The following is a 24,953-nucleotide window of genomic DNA, read 5'->3' as shown; positions in this document are numbered from 1 at the left end:
CACATGTGAATAAAAAAATTAGAACAACTGGGAAAAGAGACATACGCTTCAATCATTCCAAGTTTCTGTGTTTATAGTTTGACAATCATTGTTCTGAAATGCATTCAATGCTAAAGCACAAATAGAGTTCGCCCACATGAGAAACTTCAAATGTCATTTGAAAACCAAGATTGAATACGTTCTTAAGTGTTGAAAGCACGACTGAGTTGTGTAGCACCCACTCGCAAAGGAATATGTCCTGTACCCAATGGCTGAGTGGTGATCATTTTGATTACAAACAAGTGAATGTAGATTTTATTATAAAAGTACAGAGGACCTTCGGAACGCTTCACAGTGATTTGGATGAAAAACTGTTTTATATTTCATGGAGTGTTCAGCCAGTGACGACACAATCGATTACTCTGTTGCCAAGACTACTTTTAAGGCCACAAATTCTAATTGCTGCAGGCAAAGTCAGAGATTAGTTGTTCAGCTAGTCCCTGGAGACTGCAGCATTGGAGGCAAAGGCAAGTGCTATGTGTTGCAGTTATATTGACCAAATAAATTTGAAGAAAACCTCGGGATTTCACTGAAATTAATATGAGAATCCCAGAGCCTGTGAGGAATTTAATACCTCCCTCCACCCATAGCAGGTTTGATGGTGAGGTGAGGTATTTATTCAGGCAGATGGTCACTCTGCTGCCTTCCCACCTCCGCATTGATTAAGTTTATAGCAGGAAGGAACGTGTGTTGCCAGGCAGGCTGTTTAGTGGACCATTGAAGTGGGGCTGCTTGCAGGTTGGACCCTTATTCGATGGCAGACAGAGACATGACTGGGAAAGGGAGAGTCACTCCCCCTGTTCCATTACCCTTAGGTAGTGTTGTAGAACAGAGAGACCTAGCGGTTGAGACATACAATTCTTTGAAGTTTGTGTCACATGCAAACAACGTTGTTAAGAAGGTGTTTAGCATGCTTGCCTTCATTGCACAGACCATTGAATTTAGGAGTTGGGATGTCATATTGAGGTTGTAAAGGACATTGGTGAGGCCTCTTCTGGAGTGTTGTGTTCAGTTCTGGATATTATTAAGCTGGAGAGGGTTCAGATGTACTGGCGTGCTGGCGGATGTTCTCACGGACATCTTCAACATCTCCCTGAGCTGCGGCATAGTTCCAATGTGCTTCAAGGCTGCTACCATCGTCCCCGTGCCGAAAGAAGTCTTCAGCATCCTGCCTCAATGACTACCATCCTGTTGCGATTACACCCATCATCATGAAGTGCTTCGAGAAGTACTTGTGATGAGGCATATTAAGACCTTACTGCCATCCTCACTGGACACCCTTCGTATCGACCCAACCACTCAACAGATGGTGATATTTTCCACCACCCTCCATCTGGCCCTCACCTACCTGGAGAAGAAGGACACCTACGTCAGACTACTGTTCATAGGTTTCAGTTCTGCATTTAACACTATCATTCCTCAGCACCTGATTGGAAAGCTGAGTCTGCTGGACCTAAATAGCTCCCTTTGTAACGGGATCCTGGACTTCCTGACTGAGATACCTCAGTCAGTCTGGATTGGGAATAGCATCTCAAACACCATCACACTGAGCACGGGGTCCCTTCAAGGCCCCACTGCTATTCTCCCTGCTGACACATGACTGTGCAGTGATGCACAGGTGGAATCACATCATCAAGTTTGCTGATTACATGACTATAGTGGGTCTTATCAGCACGAATGACGAGTCAGCACACAGAGAGGAGGTACAGCAGCTAACGGACTGGTGCAGAGCCAACAACCTGTCTCTGAATGTGGACAAGATGAAAGAGATGGTTGTTAACTTCAGGAGGGCATGGAGCACCCACTGTCTGCTGGACATTGATGGCTTCCCTATAGAGATCGTGAAGAGCACCAAATTTCTTGGCATCCACCTGGCGGAGAATCTACCTGGACCCTTAACACAAGCTCCCAGCAGTGTCTCTACTTTCTGTGTAGTTCTGAGGAAAGCCCTCCTTTCAACCCCCATCCTTGCCACATTGTACAGGGACTTCACTGAGAGTACCCTGAGCTGTTGCATCACTGCCTGGTTTAGAAATTGCACCGTCTTGTATTGTAAGCCCCTACAACGGATAGTGAGGACAGCTGAGAAGATCATAAAGGCCTATCTCCCATCCATTACAGACATTTACACCACATGCTGCATCCGCAAGGCTAAGAGCATTATGGAAGACCCCACACACCCCTCACTCAAACTCTTCTTCCTCTTGCCATCTGGCAGAAGATACCGGAGCAATCGGACACTCACAGCCAGACTGTGCAACAGTTTCTTCCCCCAACCTATCAGGCTCCTTAACACAGTATGACTGGACTCTTTCCCATCTGGAATTCTTTGCTTGACTTTGAATTGCTGTTAGAAAAATGTCTCAAATTTGTCATTCTTTTATTACACTGTAACTTTCGTGTTTTGCACTTCTTATGCACTTTACGCTGTGCATGACTGTGTAGTTTGTGCTGTCCATGTAGGACCCTTGGTCCTGGAGAAATGCTGTCTCGTTTTTACTCTATCAGTTGTATGTGGTAGAAATGACAAATAAAAAGCTACTCCCTCTCTAACCGATTTACCACAGTGTTGCCAGGAATGGAGGGTTGGGTGGGCTGGGACTTTCTTCACTGGAGCATAGGAGGTTATGGAGGTTTATAAAATCATGAGTGGTATAGATAAGGTGAATGGCAGGTGTCTTTTCCCTTGGGTGGGGGAGTTTGAGATTAGGGGCCATATTTTTAAGGTGAGAGAAGTATTTTAAAAAGACATGAGGGACAACTGTTTTATACAGAGTGGTTTGTGTGGAATGAACTTGGAGAGGAAGTGGTGAATGCAGGTACAGTTATACGGTTTAAAAGTTATTTTGATAAGTACATGAGTAAGAAATGTTTGGAGGGGTATGGGCCAAGTCCAGGCAGGTGGGACGATTTAGTTTGGTATTATGTTCAGCATGGACTGTTTCCTTGCTGTTTGAGTCTGTGACTGTAATCCCCTGAAATCCTCACTCTGCCATCAGTTGCTTGTGATCTGGGATTCAGCAATGATCCAAGGCCTCAGTTGCATGGGGCCTTGCCTTTGGGGAGGCCTTCCATTGGCTACTTAAGTCCCTGAGTGGTACTTACTTTGGTGGGCCTTCCTTAAAAGAGGTCAGTGCAGCTTCTCAAGTCAGCAGTATTGACATTCCTCACTGCTTATAAATACTGCCCCTTTTTTATGATTTGCATGATGATGCACATAATCTAAATGCTTAAGTACGCTCTGAAAATAAGAGTGAGATAACAAAAAAAAGCATAAGACACATAGAAAGCCATTTAGTCCACCACACTTGTGCTGACTCTGAGAGCGCCATCCAATTATTCCCCCACTTTTATCCCATAATTTATCCCCCATTAAGTAGTTATCCAACTTCCTGCTGAAAGTTGCTTTTGATCCTACTTTCATCATTTTTTCAGCTAATGGATTCCAGATCATAAAAAACTTGCCACATGAAACAATTTTCCCTCATGTTGCTTCCCATCTTCCTGGCCAAGAAGCAAATTATATTGAAGAGATTTAAGAATTAGAGTGATATTTAAGAGCATGTGGAAGAATTAGTGTCCATGTACCTAAGTATTAGCTGAAGGGTGAAACCATTTTGGAAGACTATTGCAAATGCAGTTCCAAAATTATATTAACCTTGCAAAACATTTCTTTGTGCTTCTTAAAATGAAACACATGTGTTTGCTAATATTTTATAAATGCAGTCCACTTTAACCTGAGGAAAGCTTGTGCTGTTCATGATCTTTAAAATATTTCCAATAACTTTACTTTTGTAAAATTTCCAAAGGGTTGTACGGAGAGGTTTGTTTCTAGCCCTGAAGAGGTAATGGATGTTATTGATGAAGGAAAAGCAAACCGTCACGTTGCTGTCACCAGTGAGTAACTGCAATTGTTTTCATATCCTATAAAATCCAAATGGGTTTTGGGGCTTTGATACATTAAAGTTTGAGCATTAATGTTGACCATGAAAGTTTTAAAATTTATCGATGAATGGTTAGTTCCTGCACAACATGCTCTGTTGTGACTCATTCTCTTTAGCATATACTGTGTAGGTCTGGATTCTGAAAGGATGACAGCCAAATATTTCTGAAACATTCTTTAACCCATTTTTCTCCAAGAGTTGTAGTACAGTTTGTAAATTAAAACATGGAACAAGTTTGTGGGTCATTTTTATTAATTACCTGCTTTGAGCCATGCACCCTGTCTCCCTGTCTTCTGCTCCAAGTCCATTATAATGTTTTGGCTGTGAAAGGTATAATATAAATGGTGCTATATTAATTTTTATTCTAAATAAAATGGTTAGATAATAAATAGTAAAGCTACTTATGAGATATAAAGGTATAATATAAATCCAGGTTGGTGTATTTTCAACTTTTATTCAAAATAAAATGGTTAGATAATCGGTAGTCAAGCTACTAATGAGACAGCATTGATGTCACTTCCTCATAAACAGTAAATAACAAAGAACTCATTTGACTCACATTGATTGATTGTTGTGGAAAGTCTTTGCTCCCATTGGCCCAGTTCATACTGCCATAGAGGCATTTGGAAAGATTAAACAAAAGTGTCGATTGATATTTTAATTCCTAAAAATAACTGTTAACACAAAGAAGGTCTATTATATCCTTTTGTAGACATGAAACAAAGGATTAGATTTAACAGCTAGAAGCTTACTAATGAAGATAGCAGAAATGCAGATAAAATGTTTGAAATGTTCAGCACATATCTCCAGCCAAAATCATACATCAAGGCCTCAGACAGGAGATAGGCGACAATATCTTTGTAACAAGAATGAAGACTACAGCCAGAAAATGTAAGTTTAAAGATACAGATGAATGGCTGATAAATCAAATAATTTGCGGTTCTGCACATGCACAAATATAGCAAGTGCTAATCGGAAAGGACAAGTTCACCATATTGCATGACATAAGCACTGCTGGAGCACATGAAGCTGCAAGGAGACAGATGAGAATGCTAACCTACCCAAACAGCTAGCCTTCAGTTAAGTCATGAAAAAGGCATCTGGGTAAGTTACTAAACCAGCAACAAAAGAATATACTCAAACTAGAGAGTTTTGCAGTAACTGTGCACGGTCACCCGAACTCTCAGACTGGAGTTACTATCCTGCATATAGAACACTTACTTAAAGGTCAGTCACTGAGAAGAGATGTGCAGAGCGAAGGAAGGTGGAGGAAGATGAGTCACGAGAGAAACTGGGCAAAGGGGTAGGAACTGAAACCAAAGCACGGAGTCATAGACTTGTACAACATGGAAACACGTCCTTCAGCCCAACTTGTCCATATCCTAAGTGAATTTAGTCTCATTTGCCAGCATTTGGCCCATACTCCTCTCAAACCATTATATTCATGTACCCATCCAAACGCCTTTTAAATGTTGTAATTGTACCAATCTCCACCACTTCCTGTGGCAGCTCATTCCATACACACACCACCGTCTGTATGAAAACGTTGCCCCTTAGGTGCCTTTTAAATCTTTTCCCTCTCATCCTAAACCTATGCCCCCAAGTTTGGATCCCCCCACCCCAGGGAAAAGACTTTCTATATTTATCCTATCCATGCCCCTCATGATTTTATAAACCTTTATAAACCTCTAAAAACCTCTATCGTGTCCCACAGCTTCCAATGTAGCTCAAATCCTCCAACCCTGGCAACATCCTTGTAAATCTTTTCTGAACTCTTTCAAATTTCACAGCATTCTTCCTGTAGCAAGGAGACCAGAATTGCACACAGTATTCCAATAGTGGCCTAGCCAATGCCCTACAATTTCCCATGTGGTTTCTACCTTTGTCACCATTTCCTCTTTTTAAAGTGCCATTGTTTTGATCTTCCCCCCACCCCCCCCAGAGTTCCAAAACAATGCAACTACTTTTAAAGTAGAAATGAATGCACCTACAATTCAAGAAAATTACCTCCAACACTGAAAATACCTCAGAAAAGGAGTAGCTCTAACAGCCACAACTTTTTCCCGTCTTTCATCTTGGATTACCCAGGGAATCTTATATGTTTCAATATGATCACTTCTCATCTAAATTCCAATGATTAAAGTCTCAACATGCTTGCTATTTGCTCATAAAGCAATCTCTCCACATCAGAGATTAACCTAGTGAATCTTGTCTGAAGTGCCTTCAATGAAATAATATCTTTATTTAAAGAAGGGAACCAAAACTACTTTCAGTATTCTAGATGTGGGCTCATCAGTACATTGTACAGTTGCACTAGGACTTCATGACCCTTACTCTTCAACCCACCGAAATAAGGGCTAACATTTCATGAGCCTTCTTTATTACCTACTGTACCTTTATGCGAGCTTTGTATTTAGAACATAAGAAACCCCAAATGCTGCAATGTTATGTAGTCTCTTTCCCTAGATTTAAATAATACTATCCTCGAAGTTCTATCTTCCAAAAAAAACTTCATGTTTTCCCACATTATGTTCCATTTGCCCACTTACATAACCTAAAACTATCGCTTTGTAAACTGTTTATATCTTTCTCTTAACTTGCCTATCCACCTACTTTTAGGTCAACTCCAAAATTTGACTACTGTGTATTCTGTTCCTTCTTCCAGGTTATTAATACAAATGTTGTATATAGTCTAAGTTCAAATGCAACAAGATCTTCTATATCTGGCCAACAAGGTGCCAATGAGTTTCAGAAGACGATGGACAGATGTGGATAGGTTGTTTCTCTTTGTGGGACAGTCTAAGACCAGAGGGTAAAATCTTAGAATAAGGTGCCACACATTCAAACAGAGATGAGGAGCAATTTCTCATCTCTGAGGTTAGTGAATACATGGAATTATCTATCATAGAAGGCTATAAAGGCTGAGAAAAACAGGTTTTTAATTCATTAAGGAATCAAGGGTTATGAGGTAAAGGCAGTAAACTGGCATCGAGAATTATCAGCAGACAGGCAGGAGGCTGGAAGAAGACAGGCCAGGCAGCATCAGGAGGTGGAGAAGTTGATGTTTTGACAGTAACCCTTCTTCAGGATTGAGGGTGGGTATAGGGGGAGCTGCAGATAAAGGGGTTGGTGGTGAAGTGGGGAGAGGTGGAGTCAGGTAAAGGGTATGACCTGGTTGGTCAGTGGGAGGAATGGATCTGGTTGGTGGCAGGGATGAGTTACAATGAGGGGGAGGCGCTGGGAAGGGAGTCAGGGGATGGGAAGGAAGGTTATTTGATCTTGGGGAACTCGATGTTGAGTCCTCCAGGCTGTAAGCTGCCCAGGTGGAAGGTGAGGTGTTGTTCCTCTAATAGGCACTGTGGTTTGTTTTGGCAATGGAGGAGGCCAAGGATATTCATGTCAGAAAGGGAGTGGTTGAGGGAATTGAAATGGGTGGCGACTAGGAGGTCCGGTCATCCCCTATGGGCCCAGCTGCGATGCTTGGTGATCCATTGCCTAAGGTTACGTTTGGACTCCCCGATGTAGAGAAGACCACATTGGGAGCACCTGATGCAATAAACTAGGTTTACCTCTGTTGAGAATTATCAGATCAGCCATGATCTTGTTGAAAGGGGGAGCAGGCTCGATGGGCTGAATGGCATTCTGCTCCTAGTTTATATGACCTTGTGGACAGAGGAACTGCCTGGATGTGATAGTTCCAAGAGAGAAATGATTCACAAAGCCATTCAGTTCAAGAACAGAATGAGAAATACAATTACAATGATAAATCTAGAAGTAAAGATTAATACCGGAATACAGAGTAGCATCATTCCACTGAGACTATACCAGAAGCTCCTTCCTGAAAATTTGGAAGGAAGCGGATATCCAAGAGAAGTTGTTTTGAAACAATAATTGGGGAACTGAGATTCTACAACTAGGAACAATCACAAGCAGAGGGACAGATGAAGGAAAAGACATTAACTCAATACCCTTTGTCACTGAAACAGATGGTACTGCTATCTGTGAAGACTGCAGATTATCTTAGCAAAACATGAGGGGAAGGAGGTGACACTGAGTGTTGAAGATTGCAAACCAATTGAAAAGCATTCACCAATCAGATGGAAAGAAGATCTAGTACAAATGAACCCAAAAGGTTTCAGTGAAATGGTTGAATGCTTTGAAGAAGCATAGGAACAGGGGTAGGCCATTCAGTCATCAGACCATCATGCTTTTTACTCAACAACCCCCATAACTATTTCTACCATTGATAACCAAAAATGTATCAGCCTCTAGTTTAAGTATTTTTGAATTCTGTGTTTCTTCAGCCCTCTGGGATAATTAATTCCAACTTCACCACCACCTGAATAAATAAAGTTGTCTCCCTCTCAGTCGTAATTTCATCCTGCTTATTTTTAAAATGTGCTGCTGAGTCTAGATTCCCCAAGGAGGTGGATCATCTTACCTGCATCTACCCTGTCTATCCACTTTCAAACATTTTGTAAGTTTTAATGAGATAATCTCTCATTCATTAAAACTCTTTCGGGAATACAGGCCCAGTTTTCCCAATCTCCCTTCATGGGATTGTTCCACCATCCTGGAAACATCTGATGGGTCATTGTTGCGCTCCTTCTCTGGCAATCATAGCCTTCCTGAGATAAAGAGTTAAAAATTTCAAGTACAATCTAATTAAGCTCCTAGACAATTAAGCAAGACTTAACCACTTCTCCACTCAAATCCTCTTATGCTAAGTGCTAACATTCTATTAGCCTTCCTATTATATTGCACCATGACTGAGAGGGAGACAACTTTATTTATTCAGGTGGTGGTGAATCGTTGGAGTTAATTATCCCAGAGGACTGCAGAAACACAGAATTCAAAAATTTTTAAACTACAGACTGATACATTTTTGGTTATCAGTAGTAGAAATAGTTATGGGTGTTGTTGAGTAAAAGGCATGATGGTCTGATGAATGAATGGCCTACCCCCCCTTCCTATGTTCCTATTCTCAAAATCTTCAAAGCATTCAACCATTTCACTGAAACCTTTTGGGTTCATTTGTATTAGATCTTCTTTCCATCTGATCAGTGAATGCTTTTCAATGGGTTTGCAATCTTCAGCAACTTATTAACAAGGACTTGTTACTCCAAGTTACTTTGCAGATCTATAATTTCCAACCTCTCACCACCAAGAAATAAATGCACATCTGTTCTTCCTACCAAAATAGATAACCTCAGATTTTCTATATTATATTTCGTCTGCCATTTTCTTGCCCAATAACGAACCCTGTCCAAATCCTCCTGAAAATATTTTACTTCTCCCTTAAACACAAGCATCCCTGCTGAGCTTCATATGATCTGCAAACTTGGAAATATTTCATTTTGTCCCCAAGTTGGAGTCATTGTAAATAGTTGAGGCTCAAGTACTGATCTTTGCGGTACCCTGCTAATAACAGTCTGTGGACTCAGGAATGGCCATTTATTACTATCTGTCTGTTTCTGTCTGTTTACCAAAACCTAATCCATGTCCTCCTATCCCATACGCTTTAATTTGGTCAACCAATTCAAAATCTTTCTGAAAATTCAAATATGCTACATCCATTGAGTCCATTTTATTAATTTTGTTATTGACATCCTCCCAAAACTACAAATTTTCAAACATTATTTTCTACTTGCAAATCCATGCTGACTATGCACAGATTATTTTTATACAGCCTGTCCTTTGTCAATCCTTTATGATGAATTCTGGCATTTTCCCTATGACTGACATAACGTTAACAGGTCTGCAGTTCCCCATTTGGTTTTCCTTTGCTCATTTCTCGAATAGAGGGCTGACATTTGCAAGCTTTGAATCTGCAGGAATCGTTCAAGTAACTATGGATTTTAAAAGACGATTACCAACTTCCTTCAATGTAAACTATCAGGTTCCAGGACATATAAATTTTCAACCCCATTAATTTATCCAGTTTCACTGTTTACTAATGCTAATTTCCATCAACTCCTCATTCTCCTGAGCCACTCGGATCTTTCATTTTGGGGGGTATCTTCCTCAGTGATGACACATAAAAATGATCATTTAGTTTATCTGTTGTCTTTCGTTTCCCCAGATCTGAACCTGCTTTGAATAGATTTGCATTTGGCTTAACCAAGCGTTTCTTTTTTATGAGTCGAGAAGTGTGACAGAGGAAAAATACAACAGGTCAGGCAGTATCCAAGGAGCAGGAGAGTTGATGTTTCAGGAATAAGCCTTCATTACGTACCTGTTGAAGTTTTTACAGTCTTTTTTAATGTATTTTGCTGCATTGCATTTATATTCTGCTCCTTCTTTCCTTTATCAGTTTCCTGATCCTCCATTGCTGTATTCCAAAACCTTATCAATCCTCAGATTTATGTACTTACTTATTGACCAACATACCCCGTATACAATATCAACAAATCTAAAAATTAAACTTCGAAGAGATGTCCAAGAGATAGAAGAAATAAAGGAGATTTCCAGAGTCAGGGAGGCTAGAAATTGGTGAGTAAGAGGCTGGATGGATGGCTAAGAATCTGCCTGGATCCATAAGACCTTAACCACGCCATAACAATGAATCAAATGTCCACTTGATTATTAGGAGAGATCATACCAGCAATGGCAAAAGCAAGAGTTTTCAGCAGACTGGATGCCAGTAATGACCAGTGAAATGTGAAACTGGACAGGAAATCTTCACTGTTGACAACATCCAATACACCCTTTAGGTTGTACAAGTTCCTGTGTCTTGTGCATTAATTTGTGCCAAAATGCATTCTGGAAGACGTAGATGAGACCTACAGAGATTGAAAAGAAACAGTTGGGGTAACAGATCATGCACAGGTATAAACAATGAAGCTTACGATAGCCACTTACATGAAAGAATGGACAGAACCAGAAAAGCTGGGACCAAGTTAAACACAGACAAATGCATTGCGGAAGTGACTGAATGTCAGTTTTCCTGAATGGTGTGCACACTGGATTGCATTGAGCCATGTCCTGACAGGATCATGACTATAATGTAAGCCCCAAGAGATAAGAGAGTTAAGAACTTTCCTTGGCTTAATCCAATATTTGAGATCCTTCATACCGCATAAGTCAGACACAACAGCAAACTTGCAGGAGGTAATGATAGAAAATGCAGACTATCCGTGGTCAGATCCACACAGCAGGAGTTTAAACCAATCCAAAGTAATAATATGCAAAAGAGGTAGGTCTGTCATGCTATGATCACAAGACACCTGTCACATTGCAAGTAGATGTTTCTACTAAAGGACTGGGAACAAGCTTTGTGCAAGATGGAATACCAATAGTATTTGTATCCAAGTCTCAAACCTCAGCTGTTTGCTGAGTCATTTTCAACCTACACCTGAGCTGGGAAATCAGAAAAGATTATTGTAACAGCACTGGAAACATCATTATCCAGTGAGGCAACATTAACAACAGAAACAACAGAGAACAACAAATGCTGAATCTACAAGGTGGAGGCACAACATCTTAACATGCAAGCAATGCCATGAAACTTCTTCAGAAAATACTTTTGGAAAAAAGTGCACACTGTAAAAGATTATAAAAGGGGCTTAGTTTATTTCAAAACAAAAATAGATTGGTAATTTTCTTCTACATTGGTCATTGGATTTTCTAATGTTATAGTGATAGGAGTAAGGTGTTTCAAAAGAAAGAGCAACACTATATCATGTTGTATTGCCTGTGAAAAGCTCAGAACTAGTTAGTCAAAAGCCAATGTTTGTGAGGTAACTGTTCCAGTGAAGGCCATATTCATGGCTACCCTGGTTGTAAGGTTTGTGCACATGAAGTCACTGGCCTAGGCAGTCTTCTGACCAGGGATGCAGGGAAGTTGTGTTAAAGACAGAGCTCTTGTTTTTTCAATGTCAAACTGCAATAATTTCCTAGATATGGGAACCAAAAAGGTAAAAACGATGACTGCAGATGCTGGAAACCAGATTCTGGATCAGTGGTGCTGGAAGAGCACATCAGTTCAGGCAGCATCCAACGAGCAGTGAAATTGACATTTCGGGTAAAAGGCCTGATGAAGGGCTTTTGCCTGAAATGTCGATTTCACTGCTCGTTGGATGCTGCCTGAACTGCTGTGCTCTTTAAGCACCACTGATCCAGAATATGGGAACCAAAAAGGCAACCAAAACTCAACAACGTAATAAAATGATATTGAAGTACAATATTTGCTCCTTGCATTTCTGATTCATTTGTCTGTCTAAGTTTTTTTGGTCCTTCATTCATGCCTTTGTTATCTCTATTTTTGATCATTGCAATTCACTACTGACTAGCCTTCCACTTTCCACCTTGCAAAAGCTTGCTTTCAATAACCATATTGCTCCAGTTAAGTCCCGTTCACCCATCATGCCTGTGCTCACTCAATCACATTGGTTCCTGGTTAAACACCTCCCAATTTTTAAATTTTTCTCGTCTTCAAATCCCTCTATTCGTCTCTCTATTTCGTCACTCTGTAATCTTATCTAGGTCCGCAACCTTTCCACAATACATTCATTTCTAATTCCCACCTCTAAACATTCCCATTCTAATCGCTCCATCAATTGCCTAGGCCATGAGCTCATACAGGTGAAAGTGAGGACTGCAGATGTTGGAGATTAGAGTCGTGAATGTGGTGCTGGAAAAGCACAGCAGGTCAGGCATCATTGGAGGAGCAGGAAAATTGATGTTTTCGGCAAAAACTATATGAGCTCAGACAGTTTACCTCCTAAAACCCTTCGCTTCTCGACCACATGTTTCTTCTTAAAATGTAACTCTTCAATTAAACTTGGTCATACCTACTTATTTGACTTGGTATCATATTTTTATTTATAATGCCTCTGTGAAATGCCTTGGGTGTGTATTGTTAAAGATGCTATTCAAATACAAGGAATTGGAGATAAGGGAAATAAAACACATTCTCTTGCTTCATTGGATGAATTGTAGATTAGAAATTCCGAGACCCTGTTGATGCTTTCAGATGTACATGAATTAATGGAAGCATGTTTATTATGCATCCCTTCTACCTTCAAAGGTTTCATATCTTTGAATACATCATGAAGACAAAATTCAGGCACGTCTGTTAGAAAGCATGCCTGCAGTGGTTAAAGAACAAAGAACAAAGAAAATTTACAGCCCAGGAGCTCACCCTTCGACCCTCCAAGCCTGAGCCGATCCAAATGTACTGAATAAACCAGTTGGTCAATTCCTAACCATTTGTACCCCTCTGCTCACCACCTACTCATGCATCTGTCCAGACGCATGTTAAATGAATCTACCGTGCCTGCCTCTACCACCTCTGCTGGCAACGCATTCCAGATGCCCACCACCCTCTGTGTGAAGTACTTGCTGCGTTTATCTCCCTTAAACTTTCCACCTCTCACCTTGAAAGCATGACCTCTCGTTATTGAATCCTTCACCCTGGGAAAAAGCTTGTCTCTATCCACCCTGTCTATACCCTTCATGATTTTGTAAACCTCAATCAGGTCCCCCCCTCAATCTCCTTTTTTTCTAATGAAAATAAACCCAACCTACTCAACCTGCCTTCATAGCACCTTCCATACCAGATAACATCCTCGCAAACCTTCTCTGCACCCTCTCCAAAGCATGGATCATTACTCAAAGTTTCCCACTGATGATGACATTTTGTGAGAATTTCATAGCAGAAAGCACGTTCAAGTAATCCAGAACTCTCACCTTTTAATGCCAAATTCTCAATGAGTAAAAGAAAAACAGTCAAGGTTGAGCAGCTTGAACAGCACCTAAAGGGAAAGTAGATTGCTTTCTTTTGGTGTTGCAGTTACAACTGGCTGCAGCATTGGGTATGTGTATGGTAATGTTGCCTTACAATGATGTGGAAATCATTAAACTTTTTATGTTGTCTTCACTCTTTACAAGTACAATCCAGTCCACTGATCTTTTGCCAAAGCCCTGCAACTTTCTGCCATTTAATCATCTATCCAATTAACTTTTGGATCTAGCTTGATAGTGAATAAACAAATAAACAGTTGACTTCCAATTAACTTTACTTTTTGTCTACACAGACATGAATGAACACAGTTCTCGAAGCCACAGCATCTTTCTCATTAATATTAAACAGGAGAACATGGAAACGGAGAAGAAACTTAGTGGCAAACTGTACCTTGTAGATTTAGCTGGCAGTGAAAAGGTGAAATATACTTTCTTTGGATGTTTTATCGTGATGCAGTGATTTTGGTTTAACTATTAGTTGTGAAGAGAAATCAAAGCTGTGTGACCCCTGCCTCATTATCTTTATTGGAATTAATAGTACAGCACAAGATAAGCCTCAAAAATGCTTTTGTTTTTATGGGAATACAATTAGTCTAAACTTAAAATAGTAGTTTGCTAAACAGTAATGAAAATACTTACTCAGCTTCTAATTAACTGGATTAATTGCTGTCCAATTTGTTAAAACATTGATTCATTCTATAAGCTCTTTATTCTAATGGAATACCTGAATATACAATTAAATTGGATTTCTTGGGATTGTCCAAGTTTTAAATGCTGATTTGTTTCCTTTAAACAAAACCAATTGTGTACCATAGCAAGTTATCAGTGTTGCAAAGACATTTCACATTTACAGAAGCCCTTTTCTTTCTCCATAGTCATTTTGCCATGTCTTCAATTATTGTGCCATCCTTCAGATAGCCTTGAACTCTGTGGTTTTCCTTTATGCAATACTGGAATTGTTGCAAATAGCAGCCATAATAATTTGAACCTCAATTTTTCTACATTAAGGTGGACCTTCAGTTGGGATTTCATTAGTTTCTTCGATTTTATGTGAGCAACTTTTACTCCCAATGTGCCAATTGCCTTATGACCACCAGAAAGGGAGAAGCTACACTGAACAGATGGAAAGAGTTAACAAAAATGATCTGAATATCTTTTTGACTGACTTTAAAAAAAAATGTCATTGTATGTTTTGATAGAGCTGAATCTAATCAATTTGATACCCGTATTCTAAAAGGACTTAAGCTAGTTAATTAGAACACCTTCATGATTGTATCTGTTCACTCTAGGTCAGCAAGACTGGAGCTGAAGGAGCTGTCCTTGATGAAGCTAAAAACATCAATAAGTCACTTTCTGCTCTGGGGAATGTAATTTCTGCCCTGGCTGAGGGAACTGTAAGTCTTCTTAATACATTATAATTCATTAAATTTGTTATTATATTGCTAATAATTAATCAAACACATCACATTGGAATGACATCACCTGATTGATAAGGAAGGATTAATGCACATTGATGTGACAGATAACTAATCCAACTCTCATGCAATTTCAAGAGAGAAAAGTTCAAAACCTCATACGTTTGATGGAGATACATTTTTATAAAACTACAATGTTTCAAAATGCAATTGAATATTCTGATTTTCAAGTAGTGAAATCATGAATGAATGTGTTATTCCAGACTATAATTATCAAAATGATACCATAAACCAGGTGACTGTTTGACTAATAGATTGGTCAGCTGAATGATCACAATTAACTTTAGTATTAAGCTTTTATCGATTTGTATGGTAGATTTTCATGGTTGCACATCTGTCGTGGGACTTTGCAATGTGAGTGTGTTCGATGATGACATTAAAACTGTGCAACCTTGGTAATTGCATTTTTGTATTTATTGCCTTTACTTCTGTTGAAGAAATTACTAAAGACTATTGTAGAATTAGCTCACAATAGTCTATTATTTAATCATTTGTGCAACAAGAAAAGTTCTAAGCCGGATTTATCTCTGAGAAACTAGCCTTAGTCTGGACATGTATGTGAACTGAAGAAATTCCAAACTACAATTTTATTTTTTTGCCTGATGTATACAGCCATCTGGAATGTCCTTCCAACAAAGCAATACTGCTTTATATGGGGACTATTTAAAGTAAACATTATAATGTAGAATAGCTTTAAAACTGAAATTTTAATTTTTATTGAATTTCCATATACATTCGATTTGCATCATCTTCACTGTTAAATATGAGCCTAGTTTTTTTATTCATTTATTTAATATAAATAACCCTATTCACTGTCCAATTGATGATGATGAATCGCAGTGCTAATTTATTATTAATCAAATAGTGCTGTTCTATCCTTATTCCCTGCTTTAGCTTTCAGGGAAGTGCATATAAGATGTAATTTCATAGCAACCAGCATGTCAGTTAACCTGAGGTACTATGTCATTGAAAAGAAAAATACTGTGGATGTTGAAAATCAAAATTATATAAAGGAAATGCTAGGAATGCTCACCAGGTCAGGCCAAAACTGTGGAGAGAGAAACAAAGTTAACATTTCAGTAAGATGACCTTTCATCAGAAGTTCTGTTGCAAGGTCACAGATCTGAAACTTGATACATTTATTGAAAAAAGTCACATTATATTTATGGATAAGCTTCAATTAATAAACACATTTTCAAATCACACTATTGTGTTGATTTCAGGTCAGTTGAGATCTGGACTGGCCTTCCAATAGTTTGATGAAGCATGTCCAGATGGCAGAAAGAGGCAAACAGACCAAAGATGTTCTAAGTTTTGATAAAAGTCCATGGATCTGAAATGTTAATTCTGCTTCTCTTCATAGATGCTACCTGGTCTGCTGATTATCTTTAGCATTTCTGTTATTATTTCAGATGTCCAGCATTTACAGCTTTCGATTTTGGAAAGTCCCAAGATTAGATTTCAGTAAGCAATAATAGATAAACCATAGGCTGATCTAATTCAGGGTGATCGCAAGTTCTGAGAGTTGACTCGGCATGCTGGGTTAGGAAGCAGGAAGTTGCCCAACTTGTCCTTTTGTTGTTGACTAACTGATGAATGTCCCTATCTGGTGGTTTAATGAGGAGGGGATCGGATTTAGTGATGCCTCTTGTAGTGAGTCATCTGTTGCCACTTATGGTTGAGGCTCATACATACATCATTACCACTCAAACAAACATACCCCAGGCTATCATTTGCTAATGAAATTAACCCCTAAAAGATGTTAACAGCAGCAGGAGAACATGGGAAGAACATTTAGGAGAAGAAAGGGCTTGAATATTTGGACATATAAAATACACTGACTGGTGCAAGATGTTGAAATCAAGAACAATAACTTAAGTCAGGTAATATCTGCAAAACCCAAACCAGGGCAGGACTTACACAGTTAATGGGAGGACTGCAGGAGGTTTTGTCGAACAGAGGGACCTAGGGTACAGGTTCATAGTTCCTTGAAAGTGGTGTCGCAGGTAGACAGAGTGGTGAAGAATGTGTTTGGCACACTTGCCTTCATTGGTTAAAACGCTGAGTATAAGAGTTGAGATGTCATGTTGCAGTTTTACAAGACATTGCTGAAGCCACTTTTTAGAATAATGAGGATAATTGTGGTCGCCCTGCTATAGGAAGGATGTTAAACTAGAAAGGGTGCAGAATAAACTTACAACAATGTTACCGGGACAAGAAGGTTTGAGTTATAAGGAGAAGCTAGATTGTCTTGAGACTTTTTTGCCTGGAGAGTCAGAGGCTGAAGGGTGACCTATTATAGAGAATTATAAAATCACGAAGGGCATAGATGAGGTGAATAGACAAGGTCTTTTCCCCAGGGAAGGGCATAAATTTAAGATGAGAGGGAAAAGATTTAAAAGGGACCTTAGGGACAACTTTCTGATGCAAAGGATGGTGCATGCATGGAACGAGCTGCCAGAGGAATGATGGAGGCTGGTGCAATTACAACATTTGAAAGGCATCTGAATGGGCATATGAATAGGAAGGGTTTAACGGGATATGGGCCAAATGCTGGCAAATGGGACTCAACTTATTTAAGATATCTGTTCGGCATGTTCGCGTTGGATCAAAGGGCCTGTTTCCATGCTCTACGTCTCTATGACTCTCTATTTCTCTCTCCCTATACCTATACCTATACCTCCATAAAATTTAACTTGTGGAAAAACATTCGGTATTATTGTATTGTGTTATTGTATTGAAAGCCTGCAGAATAATGTATTTGAGACATTAAAATTAAGCATTTAATTTGCAGAAAATATGTTTACAATTTGCAATTTCAAATCAGCTGCAAATGAAGATGTTTCAGTAGGGGACTATTTTGCAGTGCTAAGAGGACAATGCAGAGGAGTGCATTGAAAATTGAAAGGCTCTTTCAAAGAGCCAGCACAGGCATGATGGGCTAAAAAAGCCTTTTGTTTTGTGTTGTATCATTCTATGTAACTATGAATATATGAATATATTTTCTTTGTTCACAGAAAACACATGTTCCATATCGCGACAGTAAAATGACCCGAATTCTACAGGATTCTCTGGGTGGGAATTGCCGCACTACGATAATTATTTGTTGCTCACCCTCCAGTTTTAACGATGCTGAAACGAAAACCACCCTTATGTTTGGCCAAAGGTAGGAATCTCATCTAAACTAGCTTATAGTGCTTCAAGTGAATTCACATGACTGAGACATTGATAATTAAGTATGACTGTAGGGTCAGAGTTTGTCATTACTAAATTGCTGGCAACTTAGCTAAAGATAGTTTATCAATTCTTTTTTAATTATGCTATCAAATTAAAAATAATCCAGAGTTCTTCACAGAGATTAGATTGCCTACAGGGTGGAAACAGGCCCTTCGGCCCAACCAGTCTACACTGACCCTCTGAAGAGATCCACTTCCCTCTGACTAATGCAATTAACACTATGGTCAATTTAGCATGGCCAATTCACCTGACCTGCACATCTTTGGACTGTGGGAGAAAACCGGAGCACCCGAAGGAAACCCACGCAGACACAGGGAGAATGTGCAAACTCCACACAGACAGACGCCCGAGACTGGTATTGAACCTGGGAGCCTGGTGCTGTGAGGCAGCAGTGCTAACCACTGTGCCACCATGCCACCCAATATGGGTTGTGGGTTTTTGAATTCTGTGTTTAACAAGGTAAGCATTTGGACTTAATTTTATTTCATTGAATCCCTACAGTGCAGAAAGAGGCCATTCAGACCATCAAGTATGCACTGACCCTCCAAAGAGCATCCCACCTAGATCTCAGGAGTTAACCCCACATCCAGCCTGCATATCTTGGGACAATTTAGCAGAGCCAATCCACCTAACCTGCATATCTCTGGACTGTGGGAGGAAACCCATGTAGACATGGGGAGAATGGGAATACTTCAAACTGACAGCCTGAGGCAAGAATCGAACCTGGGCCCCTAGTGCTGGGAGGTGGCAGTGCTGACTACTGAGCCACCGTGCTGTCCTAATTTAGTAAGGAAAGAAATAAAAAGGTTGTTGGTATGACTGTTGCCAATTAATGTTTCTTATCAGTATGAAAGAGGTTGTCAATAAAGCTAATCAAACACTTGAATCAGTTTGGACCAGTAATTTAAACAAATTCTTGAGATTTTGTGCAGGATTCTATATAGAATATTGTTTGTAATTATAATCATCTCAGTTTCATTGCACAATGCATGAGAGGTTTTAGAAAATAGGCATAAGGGTGATTCAGAATCTGGAACTCTTAGTCATCAAGAGGAGCAGAACATTGTTTTCAATATGTAAATTACATTGGGGAAACATTATCCAAACCAAAGAGTGCCAGATACATTTGTTTAATGGAAGTTGGATTGGACAAATCTAATAGGTTTTTGAGGAAGAGCCCGCTTGAATAGACAAAGATGATGCAAAAGAGATTTGGTGATTGTTAGTCTCGTACAAATGTCCCTCTGTTCTTTGACTTCTTTCTGGCGGGAACGTCACAATAAACATTGATTTCCTATCACTTCCCTCAAGCAAGCTTGCTCAGTTACCATCTGCACTGACTTCTCAATTACAGTTTGCAACTCATTATTAAAGTTATTGATCTTCTGCATTGTGTTGACCGGTCAATTATGTAGTTGCTAATCTACTGGCTTGAACAGGTCAATTGAAATCTCTTAAGATTTAATGTTATGCAACCAGCTTTGTACCACAGAAAATTTCCAACTAACATTTAGAACTGCATTATCCCCTTTGAGGTGCGATTCAGGAATTGGGCCATTTGTAACATTGCACTCTTATCTCCTCAGTAGTCATACTTTCTCCCCTTAGAGTCAGGAGTGGGTTGGGGTTGAGGCCTCCTGAAACAGGAAAGAGGTGGAACTAAAGGCAGCACCTTCCAAACCTGTAACCTCTGCCACCTAAAAGAACCAGAGCAGCAGATACATAGGAACATAGCCACTTGCTAGTTCGCTTCCAAGCCACTCACACTCCTGACTTGGAAATAAATCCGCTCTCCTTCAGTATAACTGGGCCAAATTCCTGGACCCTCATTCTAAGAGCATTGAGAATATAAACCCACCCCTCTAAAGAACAGTCCAACACTTTCTGGAAGACTTTCAGAGGTTCACAGTTAATGCTGGCCAGTGATGTAGACATCCTGAAAACCAATAAAAAATGGGATGGTGCTAAGGTAGCCTCCATTTTCTGAAAAATCAGCCCATCTTGCATAATGATCGTGAGGCTCCCTAACCCTGAAACCCACAGTCTTTTATGCAAATGCCCTCCAAGGCGTCTGGCCCCTACAATTTTCACCATGTTCCTGTCATATCTTTTCATAATCTCCCTGCCCCTAACCTCCATATCCTTAGTCATTCCTTCAACCCACCATGCCTACTCACCCACCCTACCCCAATAGTGTACCATGCACACTCATCAAATATCCACTATGTATAGTATATTTGAACCCTATAATAACATTAGGAAGCCTTTGAGATGTTCCTGCTATTGTCAAGGCAGAAAAATGCTGATTCAAAACATAATCCTTTTAAGTATTTATGAGACTGTCAAAGCAAACAGACTCATTCAAATCACTGTAAAGTAACATAATCCTCGTAAGCAATCGTAACACTGTCAAGCTGAAATAAACTTGCAGTCAACTACAGCTGTTTCATTCTAGTTGATCTGAATCCATTACTGGAGTGTGGAGTTAGACCAAACATAGATAGGAGCAGGAGGAGGCCATTTGGCCCTTTGAGCCTGCTTTGCTACTTATCACGATCATAGCTGATCATCCAACTCAATGGCCTTATTCTCTCTACAACCTTTGATGCCATTTGCCCCATATGCTACATCTAGCCACCTCTTGAATACATTCAATGTTTTGATATCAGCTACTTCCTGTGGTAGTGAATTCCACAGGCTCACCACTCTTTGGGTGCAAAAATGTCTCCTCATCTTCATCCTGAATGGTCTACCCCAAATCCTCAGACAGGATACACCCACCATCGGAAACATTCTCCCTGCAGCTAGCCCAAATATTTATAACAGGATTATGTTGCACAGCTGTATAAAGAAAACCTCCAGAACCATTGTTAAGATGCTCATAGAGATGAATAATATTTAAACAGGAATTTGAATTTTCAGCTAATAGCTGGAAATTATAAGATTGAAAGTCTTAAGATGTTAACTAGAATGAGTGAAAATGATATTAATTAACCATTAACTTTGTGGGTAACTTAAACAACAGAAATAAATGCTATATTTAGCACATATGACAATCTGTAATTAATTGCATTTTTTGTAACAAGCAGTCCTCAGTTGTTCCTCGCTCCAAATGGGTTCACATTTCACTGTTTCAAAAAGTGGAACTTTAGGAGAAGACTTAGATGCTTTAACATTAGATTTCTGAAATTCACTAGCATCAGTAAAGCCTGTTCTAGTTATTCTTACCTTCTGGCCATGCTGAGACAAATCTCCAGGAATGCTTAGAATGGTTGAGAGATACAGTTCATACAGCACTATGAAGAACTATGGGTAGGCTGAACAAAGCAGATAAGCAGATATTGTAATGGCAAAAAAGGAGATGATGCATTTCTTTATTATGTTTGGGATCAAGAGATAGATCTGTGACCCTTTCATTCAGGTGATCTAATTGGAAAGGAGTGAAGCTATGCTGAAAAATTAGGGGCATCATTTACAACAAACTTGTGATTGATATATCCTATAGTCTTAGCCATTCTGTAACTGATTACTTTCTGAGGAGGGTGGGTGAACTCTCAAGTTGCAGGTTGTTCATTCTTAATTGGAAGAGTTTTGGACAATTCATCGGGAAGCCAGCATCTTTGTTTAGTGAGGTTACTTCACATGTACCAAAGTAAATAGTATTTTGGTTGTTGTTGAAGTGTGCAATGCGTAATTCTCTTCGGTCCCTTGGTTTGAGGAGAGTTTCATCAGCCCATTGATTTTAATGCAGTAAAAATCTCTTTGTGAATCATTGCTCCTAATAGAGCCAAGACCATCAAAAATACTGCATCTGTCAATCTGGAGTTGACGGCAGAGGAATGGAAGAAGAAATACGAGAAGGAAAAAGAGAAAAACAAGTCTTTGAAGAATGCTCTTCAGCATCTGGAGATGGAATTAAACAGATGGAGAAATGGTAAACTCATCAAAGTTGGAATTAATTTGAAGCTATTCAGAATTAAGTGAAGTATAATGGATAGGCAATTTGGGACCAAGTATACGATACTCAAGGGGCTTTATCAAAATCTACATGTTTATTGGTTACAAATTTCCCCAGAATTATTTCTTAAGTGCTCCTTCAGATGATATTCTGTGCAATGCATGGCTTAATACTTTATGTCACTTTGTTTAAAGCAAACCATCTCCATAAGAGTTATGTTAATAATGGTACTTAGTTACTATGTTCTATAGCGCAGGGTGAATTTAGCACCATGAGTCAACTGTGCACAAAATTGCTTCAAAATAATGTGAGTCATTTTGTTTTACCATTATTGAAAATTTGAACTGTCCCAGTGAAATTGATTTTGATGTCTTTGATGGTATCGGATCTATTATTTTTACTGGCTGCCTTTTGACAATCCCACATAATAGATAAAGACTCCCCCCCCCCCCCCCCCCCCCCCCAACCCTTCCCTTTCCGAATCCACATTTAAATGATAAAAACTAAAAGAACCACAGATGCGGTACATCAGAAATAAAAACAGAAATTGCTGGAAAGCTCAGCAGATCTGGCTGAATCTGTGAAGAGAAATCAGAGTTAATGTTTTGAGTCTAGCAACCCTTCCTCAGCACTTCCACTTATGAGGAAATGTAAACGCATATTTTGTTGTGCTGCAGAAAAAGATGCACTGCAGCAACTTACCAGGACTTTTTCACCAACATGTTCCAAATTCCTGACCTCTAACTCCTGAATGGACAAGGGCAACAGATGCAAGTAAATGCTACCATTTGCAAGTTCCCCTCTGAATCATCATCCTAACTTAGAACTCTATCGCTGTTCCTTCACTTTCATTGAGTCAAAAACTCGGAACTCCCTGGCTAACTATACCTTGGGTGTCCTTACATCACATGCTATCATTCAAAAAGATGGCTCATCACCACCAATAGGGAGGGGGAGGGGAGGGGAGGGCAGGGCAGGGGAGGGGGAGCAGGAGCAGGAAGGGGAAGGTAAGAAAGTGGAGTTAAGGCCACAGTCAGAACTGCCTTGATCTTATTGTATGATGGACTAGGTTTGAAGGGGTAAATGGACTTTTCCCGCTCCTATTTATTATGTTATCATGTGACCTTCGCAAGAGTACGAAAGATGGATAATTAATGCTGGTCTTGCCATCTCGTGAATGAATAAAACTATTCTCTTGGTGTCTGAGTACATATGTGGATGTGCAGTTGATAGACTTTTGTAAAGGTGTAGAAAAGTGCATTTAATAATTGAAATGTCCACACTTACCCACATATTACTGATGCAGTTTCCCAGAGTAGCTTGCTTATGTTAAAGTTCATTGTTCCCATAGATCCAACACCACAGCTGTAAGTTCAATACCTGAATGAGAATTGGCCTTGAATTCTTAAAACCTTGAATTCCTCGTGTAATAAATTTTAGTAAATGAACTGCTGAATTGAATGAATGTCACAACAGAGAGGTTCAGAGTTGTTAATTAAGTTTAGCATTATTTAATCTGATGATCTATATATTGTTTTGTACTCGCATGGTTTAGGATTTGAATAGTTGAAGTGTATTATGCTGTAGGGTAGTACAATACTGTTAATGTGACAGTACATTTTAATTTGGATTTTCATTGATGAGCTCTTGTCATACTGTTACTGTAGCAACTATAATTCCAAAGCTATGAGCCCCCTCCTAATTGTTCATTTCCAAGAACAAATTGTAGCAATTAGCTATCTGCAGGAGAATAATAATGAATTATTTGGCTTTGGGATGAAGAGAAATACATGTTGGATGAATGGATATGATTTATGAACTAATGGTGAATCAAGGTCCAGCCTAACTTTTAGCAAATAACTAGTTTTGGGATGACATTACTTCTAAGATGACATGTCTAGTAATTTAGATTAGAACTGAATTAACTCTTTACAGCAGACTTATTTTCTCAGTGCAAGAGCCATGATTTTATTAATTTGACTTTATTAATATGAGTAGTGGAATTGAGGTGAAGTGTTTTCATCCTCCCTAGATTAATTAACTCTGAAAGCAGATATCTTTGTGGACATCCTGCCATCTCTTCATTTGAGTTTATAAAAAAAATCACTTCTGAAAATGGATTTTCTGATCTGGAATGTGACATTTCAACATAAGACCTTGGGAATTGCTGGCCACGAGGCCTTTTACTGTAGCCTTTAGAACCATTTATTACACATATTGTGCACTATATTCTTCCATACAGTCTGAAAATTCCTTCTTTACATGAACAAGCGATAAAGCTAATGCACTATCTTGATTTATCCAGTGTTCCTAATGTAATTTTACATAATGTGAAAACTGATGTATTTATTAGTGTTACTAGATTTCTCCCGATTTGGAGATGCTGATGTTGGACTGGCGTGTACAAAGCTAAAAGTAACACAACACCAGTTTATAGTCCAACAGGTTTGTTTGGAAGCTCTGCTTTCAGAGCAGTTGTGTGATTTTTAACTTTGATTTCTCCCCCAAGTTATACTTAGAACAAAGAGCAAGGAACAAAGAAAATTTACAGCCCAA

At 39.3% G+C, this 24,953-nt stretch overlaps 1 protein-coding gene across 1 annotated transcript in view; it reads left to right on the top strand.

Annotated features, from left to right (window-relative positions):
- The window catches only part of LOC132817400 (kinesin heavy chain), a 199,648-nt gene that overhangs the window by 96,690 nt on the left and 78,005 nt on the right, over positions 1 to 24,953 (top strand). The window contains exons 7-11 of the mRNA XM_060827824.1: positions 3,849 to 3,936; positions 14,021 to 14,145; positions 15,017 to 15,121; positions 18,220 to 18,368; positions 22,225 to 22,373. Of these exons, the coding sequence (XP_060683807.1) occupies positions 3,849 to 3,936; positions 14,021 to 14,145; positions 15,017 to 15,121; positions 18,220 to 18,368; positions 22,225 to 22,373 (616 nt within the window). The remainder of the gene's footprint in view (positions 1 to 3,848; positions 3,937 to 14,020; positions 14,146 to 15,016; positions 15,122 to 18,219; positions 18,369 to 22,224; positions 22,374 to 24,953) is intronic.

The sequence above is a fragment of the Hemiscyllium ocellatum genome, chromosome 7, assembly GCF_020745735.1.
Source record: "Hemiscyllium ocellatum isolate sHemOce1 chromosome 7, sHemOce1.pat.X.cur, whole genome shotgun sequence".
Lineage (NCBI taxonomy): Eukaryota > Metazoa > Chordata > Chondrichthyes > Orectolobiformes > Hemiscylliidae > Hemiscyllium > Hemiscyllium ocellatum.
Note: the sequence above shows the minus strand (reverse complement) of the source record. Positions and strands in the feature narration are given on the sequence as shown.